At 41.1% G+C, this 12,381-nt stretch overlaps 1 protein-coding gene across 1 annotated transcript in view; it reads right to left on the bottom strand.

Moving 5' to 3' along the window:
• Positions 1–12,381, bottom strand: part of ltbp1 (latent transforming growth factor beta binding protein 1) — a 137,781-nt gene that overhangs the window by 9,481 nt on the left and 115,919 nt on the right. Inside the window, exons 18-24 of the mRNA XM_053333628.1 lie at positions 11,605–11,730; positions 11,344–11,472; positions 8,184–8,312; positions 4,212–4,349; positions 3,154–3,315; positions 1,868–1,957; positions 1,011–1,139 (exon numbers count right to left, since the gene is read on the bottom strand). Coding sequence (XP_053189603.1) covers positions 1,011–1,139; positions 1,868–1,957; positions 3,154–3,315; positions 4,212–4,349; positions 8,184–8,312; positions 11,344–11,472; positions 11,605–11,730 — 903 coding nt within the window. The remainder of the gene's footprint in view (positions 1–1,010; positions 1,140–1,867; positions 1,958–3,153; positions 3,316–4,211; positions 4,350–8,183; positions 8,313–11,343; positions 11,473–11,604; positions 11,731–12,381) is intronic.

Here is a 12,381-nt window from a genome sequence, read left to right as displayed (position 1 = left end):
CTCTCTCCCCCTCCCTCCCCCTCCCTCTCTCTCTCTCTCTCTCTCTCTCTCTCTCTCTCTCTCTCTCTCTCTCTCTCTCTCTCTCTCTCTCTCTCTCTCTCTCCTCTCTCTCTCTCTCTCTCCTCTCCTCTCTCTCTCTCTCTCTCTCTCTCTCTCTCTCTCTCTCTCTCACTCCCTCTCTCCTCTCCTCTCTCTCTCAGCTGGGCTAATTGAATGATTGTGAAGCTGACTGCATCCTTGCATTGCTTGCAGGTTTTTGTTCCAACCGATCAAGAGCACACCATTCGACCAACGAATTCGATCAACTGTCTGAAGACTGGGATCAACTGATTAAATGAGTCAAGCCTGGTGTGCTCCTGATTGGTTGGCATGACAATCTGCAGCCACATGAACCTTTATGGAACAGTTTAGTCATCTCTGGTTTAGATGGTTGAGGTTTAATTCAGTTTTATTTATTAGTTTTTTGTTGAAGCTAAACACTTTAAATAAATGAATTGTTGCTGGTGTTTCTTTCTTCCATGTTGCACCAGGTTTCCTCTAGAAAGGCGCTATATAAATTTACCATCTTTCATTTTATTCTAATTGAAGATTGTGTCCAGTGTTCTCTCTTATAGTCCACACATACAGACATGCTGTGAAAATATTCTAAAAAATTCACTGAGCTCCTGATGAAATGTTTGGAGTTAACAGTCTGAATCCTGATTTGACAGCTTTGCATCCAAAATCTAGCAGATGTTGTTCAGAGAGCTATTAATGGATGTTCAGTCCTGCAGTAAGTACTGTTCTCTGTCTCAATAGTGCGTTGCTAATGCAGCAGGTGTCTCTAAGCTGCTGAGTCAGCAGAGGATCCATATGATTTAAAAGCAAGTCATCAGCTGAGTTTGAGATAACTGCAACGAAGAAACTTTTGATATCATTTAGGTTTCTGTCTCACACACACACATACACACACACACACACACATACACACACACATACACACATACACACACAGAGTGAGTATTTCTGACCTTGACACTCCATTTTAGCCGGGTCGTAGTCCTGTCCAGTCTTGCAGTAACACTCGTAGCTGCCCACAGTATCATGACAGAAGCCTCCTTTACACACCTCCTGACCAAACAGTGTACATTCATCTGCATCTGCAAACACACAGAGAACACACACACACACACACACACACACACACACACACACACACACACACACACACACACACACACACACACAGGTTCAATATTCAGAGAGGGCTTCAAGAGTGTTACAATAGAAGCAGGAGTGACTGTGCTGTAGCTTTATGTAGCAGCACAATGACTCCCAGGGAGTGAATGTCACATTTACATACTTGTGTTTATATATAATGTGCAAGTAGCATTCATGTAGTATTAGTATACAGAGCCATACAGCAAGAGAGGAATATTACTCACTCTCTGTAGCTACAGTGAAACAGTTTTTATATTTTATATTCACAGACCTAATCTGTCCTTACACTCTTACAATAATTTTAGAAAAAAGAAAGTCAAACACAATAAACATTTCGGTCTCTCTAGCTTGTGTGATGTGAAAGAAAGAAGAGTGAGGAGGTGAGGAGGTTCAAAACATCCTGCCTGCACACAGCATGTAAAACCCATCCTCACATTTCACATGAAAAAAAACCTATTCATTCTAGTCATTCAGTTTGAAATGAGCTGACAGAATAAAAGAGCTAACATAGCTACTATTTAACTGTTTCACTACTTTGATAGCTGCATGGATTAAATCAAATGAACCATAAACCAAAAGATGATTCCATGATCTAACCACAGATGTCAAATCACAAAGCAGCAACTTCAGCTGTGACATTCTATGATATAAATGAATCAAGTCTTACTTTTGTAGCTGTCAGCTGTTGGTACTTCATACAGCGAATCTCCACTGGGGATAAAACCTCTTCCTGATGGACACATCTGGTTAAACTGATCTGAAGGGGACAGAAATGCACATGTGGAGGTTAAACATCTGTATGCAGAGATGTTCTGTTCATATTTGAATAAATAAGACAATGATTAGACCACTTTGGTGCAACAGTACATACTTCCTGAGACTTTAGCACTATAATGTCTGTTTGCCAGGAACTATTGTAATGAAAAGGAATGATGAGACAACAGTCTGCTTCCTGTCAGGTAACAAGCAGATAAAGATACAGTAGGTTTTTTGCAACATGTTAATATTGAAGTGTGAATCCAGATATCCATGCTGCCTGCTGTTAGCTGGAATCCCTGTAAAACTTTATATTGGAAAGTATACTTAAAGTCTTATTATACTGTACAGCTTTTGATATTTTTCTACTGATATCTCAAACAGGAGTTATTTGTATGTGAACATGACTTGTATATATGTATAGGGCTTAGCTTGATGATCAGATATTAAATTAAATATGCACACAAATATGCAATCAATACTGAGATGAAGCTAACTCCGTTATCCACACACACAAAGAGCAGGGCCCTGGTGTTCACTGGCTCATTTCATTGTAGCTGATGCAACCTGAACACTTCATGATGTTATCTCAATAGTGCTTTTCCTCTCTAGCTTCATAAGAAAACTAAAGTTTATCAAAGTATTAACATGATACTGCTGGTTAACTGTTTTCTGAGTGGGTCTACAAAGTCTAACAGAAGTTTTCATACATCAGAGTTTTACTGACCAGGCACATATTGGATCAGAAAATGAATGGTGTATAAATAAATGTAGGCTTCTCCATGTTCCATATAAAGCCAGAGAGTATTGAATACATTGGGAGAAGAGAACCTTGATCATACTTTCAAGAACTGAGACAAGTTGAGAGATCTGCAGAAACATTAATGGTTAAAATAGAACAGTGAAAGAAGGAACAGTAAGCTTCTCTCATCTGCTTTGGCTGGAGTTGTAATGATTGAATGAAACTAAGGGTTAGGGTTAACTGTAAATTACCTGCTCAGTGTTTAATAGTTGTTCATTTGTGGTTTAGAACGTAACCGCCACGTAACAATATAACAGATAATAACCTTTTATTTCTCTCATTCGCTGGCTTTGTTCTCCCTACTGCAGCTCCCTCCCTCTCTCTCTCTGTCTTTTTCATTCATGTTCCCTGATCTGTCCTTAAATCTTGACCTCCCTCCTCCTCTGCTGACTGACCTGTGCCGTTGACAGGACAGGGATAAACCTCGCAGTTGTCTCCCCAGCCAGCTCCCAGCGTGCAGCAGCACTCCTGCAGGGTGACGTGGCTGGTCAGCACGCTCTCACACAGGTTCTCATTGTTCATACGGAAGTAGCACTCCTTACGCTCCACCGATGAGGCTGAGGGATGAAGAGAAAGAGGGAAACACAGACACATATGGTTTAGTGGCCAAGAGGTGATAAGGATAAGGCAGGTCAAACTACTTAAGAACCAAACCTGATCAAGAGCTGCTCTCAACTTCAGCAACTTGTTTTAAACTTCAGTAGTTACATGAATCAGGTGCTTAGTGAAATATTTAGCATTTCATTGCAGAGTGTTGGATTTTGACCAGTGGGTAGCTATGTATGGTGATGAGTGAGATTTGAGGCTCCATTAAATTCCACAGAGACTTTATACTGCTGCATCACACACTGTACACGTTTTGAATATACCAGTAGAGCTGAAGCAAAGTTCACGCTCCAGCTGCTTTTCTGTCTGCTCTGGTTTCTTAAATTGTAATGAGGCTCCATCTCAAATTTGGGTAAAATAGTCATGAACCCTTTTCAGGTCAGGTACAGTATAGTATAGTGAAGATATATCTACTCTGCAGGCTACAGCAGCCGGTTTAGCACATCTTCTCATCTTCTTTCCTGGTAGTATGACATTAAACAAAACAAATCACTGGACGCATTATAAATACAAGTTTAGGTTGTTATTATATTGGCTTCATTGATCAGATATGCTGCCAGACAAAGATTTTATATAAATCATAAAGTTCATAGTCATGTCTGGATGTGATTATGGAGTTATTTTATACTCTCAGGAGGGCAGTTTTACATAATGTGTTTAGTTACAGGAGATCCACTGTTGTTTATATCACAGTTTGCAATAACAAGGAAATGAATCAACATTCTTCTTCATCTCTATCTGCTATATAAAGTTTGTGTTCATCTTTGCACACTCATATGGAGAAACAACTGTGTAATGATGTCTTCAGGTTCTATGTTCACTTGTACGGACGCTGAAGGACGATCACCTGTGGGGACGGCCTCGCACTTAGCGACCATGACGTTGTACTCCTGGCCGCTGGGACACACGCAGAAGAAGGAGCCGTCGGCGTTCACACACTGAGCTTCTCCACACACACTGCTCAGAAGTTCACACTCGTTCACGTCTGTAGGAGAGGAGATAAATGTTACTGTTACTTAACCAGGACATTAACCTCTTCACATGCAAGACATACAGTTGATGATGACTGTGGTGCGATGGTAAGAGAGACATAAATATCTAGTCAGTATTGGATGTAGTGATGGACGAGTTCAGCAGCATCCCTAATAAGCACAATTTGTTTCAGTTTGTTGCAAAATAAAATAGTCACACCACCAATTAAAATTTAGAAAGTTATTTGACGCTCCAGATTAAAGACCTATGTACATATTCCCTTCATATTTTCCCAGAATGTTCCAATGGTCCAGTTCTGTCAGTCACCTTCTCATGAGCCTGCATCTTAATGAGCTGTGAAGTGTTTAGGAATCAGCTGGGTCAGTCTATTCTATGATGGGATCGGTACGAGTGGACACAGTTACAATGGAAACAGACATTCCTTTGATTTGCAGATGACGATGAGGTCTATTCTAGAGGAAAATGTACATTTGGAATTAGTTGGACTATAGTAAAGTCTGGAACTGCACTTCTATTTTGTCATTGGTTTTAGAGTGATGCAAAGTAGACATTTATGTAAGTTTGCCCAGCGATGATGCTGAAGGATGAAGGTCTGCAGGACTGCCACTAAACTGGTGAGGCGATATCTGTCCATTTTCTACATAAGATATCACAACTACAACTGACTACTTTTTGGAGTTCCCCCCTCTTGTGCCATACCCAGCTAAAGCTGTTTTGGATTGTCATGAATTTGAATTAATGATCCCACGAGACAAATCCAACATGTTCACTTGTACAAAGTATTTTCCATTACATAGTCTAATTGCCATGACATTAGCTGAGCACAGTCATTTTCCCAAGGGAAAGAACTCCCTTTGAATTTGGTGATTTAATGGCCTGTTTTAGGTCCTGAAGATTGCTCTGATAGGCCATGTGAGCATGATGTTTGTAGTATGCTGATTCCAGAAACACAAGCAGGGACGCTTTCATTACTTAGGTGCTAATGATGCAGGGCGACTACGGAGAAGAGGAAGGATTACAATGTCCCAGAACCCTTTCTGTACAAATGGTGTTAACGAGCACTAAAATCAAGATAATAATTCCAGACCTGTCCTTTAATCTAAAACTGTCTCACTCAGAACACATATGAGCTTTTCAGGCAAAACTCATTCTTAAATCCAAATCTTAGCCCTAAACCAAACCACTGCAAAACTTACAATCATCCAAAAATCACCCATGGAAGGTGCCAAGTGACATCAGGCACTAGTTTTCATATTATGATATTTTGCAATCCCCCCCCCCTGCTGGCTGAGTGGAGGGAGCTCGCTGTGAGAGAGGCAAGAGTTGCAATTCCACCTCTCAGGATGAGAAAGCAACAACTTCAAATAAATGTGTGACTCACGAGCTGTATTGCCAAGTCTTTTGGACATCAACACATTAACAGTTTCCTCTGTATTAAGACAAAGTAGCCGGATGGGTTTATGAGAAACACATTTGCTGAAGCTGCTGGTGTTTAAAGCGTTGCTAAACATAAGAACAAAGCTGTCAAACTGGCAACAGTGATATGAAGGATAACGAAGTGAAAGAAGAAGGAGACATGGTGGCAGAGATGAGCGAGGGCAGGATCGGAGAGGTGCGAGGGGGGAAACCGCAAGAGGACTGAGGCAGGATGAAGAGGAGGAAAAGGAGGAGAGGGCAGCAGAGAAAACAGGCTGATAAGAAGAGAGAAGGATAGATGGAGGGGAAGGAAGACAGAGAGACGACACGCATTCTGCATGGTTAGTGGTACACCACCGCTGTGTGTGTATGTGTGGTTGAGTGTGTGTGTGTGTGTGTGTGTGTGTAAGTGAGTCCATCTGTGCTAGCCACAGTACAGTGATGTCTTGGCAGAGAAGAGGAGGCAGCTGGCTGGACTGAACTTGGGTGGGACCCAGCAGCACTGCCAAAGGACAGATGGGAAGTGTGTGTGAGTGTGTATAAAGCACATACTGTATTGAATGAGAGCATGCTGGTAGTTACGGCGCTGTTATTTTATGGTGTCTGTACACGAGCGACAGTGGGGTCAGTCACCGCACCTTGAGTGACTGTGTGTGTGTGTGTGTTGGGGAAGTTTTCTATCAGGGTTCAGCAGGGGGAGTCTGCTCTGACGCTCCTTCCTGCAGGAGGAAATTGGACTAGATGGGAGCTGCATGGGCCCAGTTAGCCCGAGGAAACCACCAGCACCCATCAGCTCCCGCTCATTCCAAACCAAACTTAAGGAAAACCGCTGATTTTCAACATTAGTTCCATGTATTCCTCGTTGGGACGGTGTGTCCACAACTCTTGGCGTTGTAGCTTTCTAAGATAATCTGAAATAACTGAAGCCAAAAGTAACAAAAAAGAACTACTGAGTGAATATGATATGCTTGTAAATGACGAGCAATGTGAAATACTAAATTCACAAACAGGGGTTGTTTTTTATTTACCTGCAGAAACCTGGCCTTTATTTGACTTCTATGAACTTATTATTAGACTCAAAAATATCAATTTGTCTAAAGAAAGTGAGCACTTGCTTTCCTCTGTTCATGAATTACTATTCAAACATTTAAAACTGTATTCATGTTTTAACATGTTGAATCTTTGGAGCTATTAAAAAGTCGTTGGATGGCAAGAGAAGAGGTTGAGGGCTCAAAGTTCAGAAACACTATGAGGTGACATTTAAAGGAGTTTTACAATAAGTGCTGAAAGAGTTAGGCTGTTTGTTGAAATGTAAACAAGATAAAATGAGGTGTAAGTGATAAAAGAAGCTGGAGGTGTCAGTTGAAGTTTAGGTCCTGATAGGCGGTGATGTCAGTTCAAATGTAAAAACTGAAAGAGTAAATTAGCTAGAGTCCAAACACACATACTCGGTTTATTAACACAGGAGATTAAGTAAAGCAGCTGTTTTACTGCCTCACAGTAGAGGTAGCTGAAGGGTCAAAGTTCTAAAAAGGTTCTAAAAGGACTCTGAAATATCAAATCACGTTTACACACTAGAACCAGTTGAAGTGATGAGTGAAGTTTAAGTACTGTAGGAAATACTGATTGTATGTTTTAATCAACGTTTGTTGTACTTTGCTGCTTATTTGATGTGTTTGCCCTTTAATAAATGTAACATAACTGTTCTTTCTATCAGTGTCAGCATGTCATTTGAGGTTTTTGTGGAGGTCGGATTTAGGCTTGTCATGATAACTACTCTTATTGGACGATATATTGTCTCAGTAATAATCATGATATTATTGTCATCTGATATAATGATAATATAATAGCATAATAATGCAAGGGATGGTAGGATTGGAGAGTGCCATTATGGACCAACTGACCAGAATCCAAAAAAGCGCCAAACAGTACTTCTGAAATGATCTGGCTTAACAATCACTTTGTCCGTGGTGGAGTTGTTGACTTCACCGGATTCCATTTCCCCGGTTTGTTTTTCGGGCTCGCTGGTTTGTGTTTCATATATTTTCTGCTCATCGGATACGCTGGTGTGTCTACAGTGACTGAGGTGTGTGTAAGTGTGTCGGGGTGGGGGGGGGGGGGGGGGGGATCCTTGCACAGTCCTTGCTTCCTTGTTGTGACAAGTGACTGCAGCTACACACAGGCAGGCCAGTAAGGGACGCACCATGGGACACAACGGAGCAATAAAATATATATTTTGTAAATTATTCGAATATTCATTTTTACGTTCGAATATACATATTTATTCCCATATTCGAGGAATATCCGAAATTCGAATATTAATTTACCAGCCCTATGACACGCCACTCAGATTATATTAATATTATATGAAAATACAATACCTCCAGCTTCATAAAACTCCAAAACTTACCCATACAGCCATGGCCATCCTGGGACTCCTGGTAGCCCTGGTCACAGAGGCATCTGAAGGAACCCAGTCTGTTCTCACAGAAGCCATGAGGACCACACAAAGTCTCATTGAGTCCACACTCATCGATATCTGTAGAGCAGAGCCAAGAGATGTCAAACGCTTTCTCCTGGACTCTTTCCAGGTTCTTCATTTATAACCGGAACAGCACTGCACTCAACAAGAATCATCCATATCATCTTTTTCTGAAACATCTTTATTATTGATGTTTTCACTGTGAAGCACTTTAGACTACTACTCCACAGTGTATGGACATGTGCTGAACAAATAAATGCTGATCATTTGCAAGCTCACACACACACACACACACACAGACACACACACAGACACAGACACAGACACAGACACACACACACACACATTTCAGTCTGAGCCCCCTGCATAAATCATGAGGCAGAAAGCAACAAATATCCCTCCATGTCTAGACAGCCAGCTCAAAGGCTTCCGTCTGTTTCTTTTCCTCTGGTTTTTTCCTTTTCTCTGTTTTTTTTCTAAGGCAGGAAAGGGCATTAAAAACAGCTCTGGCACAGAGGCCAATACTCCTGCCACAATGGAGAAAATAGGAGCAGCATGTGTGAAAGAAATTGGAGGCTCATTCCTCATCTTTATAATTTAAAAGGCAGTGACAAAACATGATAGAGATGGTAAAAATGGAGGGATGGAGATAAGCAAACAAAAAGTATGTAAGTGAGGAAGGTAAACATGATATTAACAAATTAATACAACATGTGCCTGTAAGGGTGTGTGCAATGGTGCTGGTATATATATATATATATATATAAATATAAAAAATATAAATATAAAAAATATTTATTCCATTGGTCCTTCCTGATCCAAAACACAAGAAAGTCAGAGCAATATGGACTCTTCTGGCTCAGTCCACTGAGCAGATAAATGAAGCAAAGAAGCCTTCTTCATACGCCGACCAGCCAAAACATTAAAGCCACTGACAGGCGAAGTGAATAACATTGATTTCCTCGTTAAAAAGCCACCTGTCTAAGGGTGGGATGCATTAGGCAGAAGTGAACTGTCAGTTCTTGAAGTTGATGTCTTGGACGCAGGAAAAATGGGAAAGCATAAGGATCTGAGCGACTTTGACAAAAGCCAAATTGTGTTGGCTAGATGACCGGTCAGAGCATCTCCAAAACGGCAGGTTTTGTGGGTTCTTCCTGGTATGCAGTGGTCAGTACCGAGAGCGGTCAAGGGGAGGACAACCGATAAACCTATGTCAGGGTCATGGGTGCCCAAGGCTCATTGATGCATGTGGGAAGCAAAGGCTAGCCCATCTGGTCCAATCCCTCAGATAGCTCGACCCCTCAGAAGAGCTGACCACTGTCCACCCCTGAAAGCACTACAATGGGCAACGTCAGAATTGAACCATGGAGCAATAGAAAAAGGTGGCCTGATGGAAAACCTTGGTTCCTGGGCATTCATGGGGATGTTATTTTGACATTTACTGCCTACCTAAACAGTGTTACAGACCTTGTACACCCCTCCATCCTGCCTCTTTCAACAGGAGAATGCACCCTGCCACACTGCATAAATTGATCAGGAATGGTTTGAGGAACATGACAAAGATTTCAACGTGTTGCCTTGGCCTCCATGTTCCCCAGATCTAAATCCGAATGAGCATTTGTGAGATATGAGGTCCCACCTCACAGCTTACAGGACTTAAAGCATCTGTTGCTACTGTCTTGACATCAGAGGACACCTTCAGAGATCCTTTTAAGTCCATGCCTTTACTGGTCAGAGCTATTTTGGTGGCATGAGGGTGACCTATGCAATATTAGGCTGGTGGTTTTAATGATACGGCTGATGGGTGTATACTACATGTCCTCTAAAGGTAATAAACACGTCATAAATGTAGATGGGCTTCATGTCTTACTTTGAGGTGTGGTTATAGGACAGGAGAATATGAATGGTCTACTTTGGGTAATAACAATCAGCTGGTATTGACGTCCTCCTGGTGCCAATATATTCATCTTGCTCCTATCTAACAAAAAGTCAGCACCAGTGAGCAGAAAGTGTAGCAACCCTAAACATGAACCACTAAATGAAACCTGCATAACCAAAAATATATTTACCTTGTGATTAAAGGAGCAGTGTGTAGGATTTAGTGGCATCTAGTGGCGAAGTTACTGATTGCAAAAAACTGAACCACCCTCCCCTTCCAAATATGTAGGAGAATCTATGGTGGAGAACTCACGAAAGGTCTCTCTAGAGCCAGTATTTGGTTTGTTGGTTCTGAGCTACTGTAGAAACATGATGATGCAACATGGCAGGCTCCGTTGAAGGAAGGTGATTATAGTCTAATTAGGTGATTATAAAGTAATTAAAACATACTCATTATATTCGATTTCTGCCAAGTCCGTTCTGGTAAATGCCACTAAATTATACACACTGCACCTTTAAGTGTTTGAAATCTGTTTATTAAAACCACAACCCTTCACATCTCTTATAAAACACATTAGGGTTTAGCTAGAACTCAGACTCAAGTTTAGAGCTGCAGTCATTTTCTTTGGCCTAGCACAGACACCAGCTTGCAGAGAGCAAATTAAACCATACAACAGCCAAAAGATTCGCTTCAGCCGTGACAGAATTAACATTAATTAGCAACAGCTGATGAATATGAAATACCTGCAATCACAGCCTGGAGGAGGAGGTATAAAAGTTTTTGTAAAATATTTGTGCCTGAGTTTAGCCAATCAGGGTATTTTGCCAAACAGGAACCAGATCTAAAACTGAACTAGAATTTGGAACCAAACTCTGCATACGATACAAGTATTGTGAATCAAATTAGTTCTACATATGTTTACCTTAAAAACTTTTCAGTTTTATTCAAAGAGTACATCTGCTTTTATACTGAGCTTCACACTTCTCCTCATTCTGTCCTTGAGTCTGATCACCCAGCATGTATGTGATTAACTGCTGACAAAATGATTAGTACTGCTTCACTCTAGAGTTGACTGCTGTTTTGGGTGTAGTTACTCTTTAATGCAATCCCAACCATATGCAGAACTTCTGACTGTCTGAGCAGTGTGTGTGTGTGTGTGTGTGTGTGTGTGTGTGTGTGTTTTTCTTTTCCTTTGTATTTCTGTCTTACCATCACAGGAGGGCGTGTCTAGGTTAGCAGTGAATCCGCTCTCGCACACACATAGATAGGATCCCTCTGTGTTGAGGCACTCGCCGTGAGGGGAACAAAGCTCTGGCTCATCCACACACTCATCAACATCTGAGAGGATGAGAGAGAAACACAGTCAGAGGTGGACCAAGCAGCACTACATACCATGTCACTGTTACACCGAGCGTCTAAATGCCGGATCAAAAACAGAGCCAGATAATGTATAGCTGCTCCGACGCTCACCTCTGCAGCTGGTGCCTTGGATCTGTCGGTACCCCTGGGGGCAGGTACAGGTGTAGGAGCCCATGTTGTTAACGCATTCGCCAATGGCCTCGCAGGGCCTGGCTTCCTCTAAACACTCATCCACATCTGGAACATACACATCAGTCCAATGAGAGGACGTTTCTCAGGTTGAAACTGATATTCAGACAAAACAAAGAGGAGAATGACATTCGGCCATACTTGATGACAAATTAGGTTCTGGCAAATAGTTTCCAGTGGCATCAAATTAAGCAAACATATTCATGGGTAAATCTGAGCTTGATTACATATTAAAACATTTCAAAGTATGTTGGTAGGTTGATTTATTTTTCCTTTAGGGTTGTTCTGTGAATACACTCAAGAATTCCATCTGCAATTATACACAAAAATGGAATCAAAATTCACTGTTTACTTTGAACTACAGTCTGGACAGCATTATATTCTTGGATCGTTAGGAAAACAACATGTGATTCCATTCACACTGAGGTATTAAAGACAGATCACAAAGTTTTTCTTCATTATGGGACTTGTTATTTCCCCAGTCTGAAGAAAAGGCTGCCTTTTATTCAGCTACTTTAACCCTTAAATGGGCAAGCACATGAAAAATATTTTGGAAAATTAATTTATTGCTATTTTCTAATGTCTCTGGGCTAAAATGACACAATTTCACATTTTTTTCCCCCACATATGACCTTTATTTCCAATTTATACTCTATATATTCTGAGATACATTTAACATTTTCCACTTTTTAAAAGTTC

Source organism: Scomber japonicus, chromosome 14, assembly GCF_027409825.1.
Source record: "Scomber japonicus isolate fScoJap1 chromosome 14, fScoJap1.pri, whole genome shotgun sequence".
In the NCBI taxonomy this organism is placed as follows: Eukaryota; Metazoa; Chordata; class Actinopteri; order Scombriformes; family Scombridae; genus Scomber; species Scomber japonicus.
Note: the sequence above shows the minus strand (reverse complement) of the source record. Positions and strands in the feature narration are given on the sequence as shown.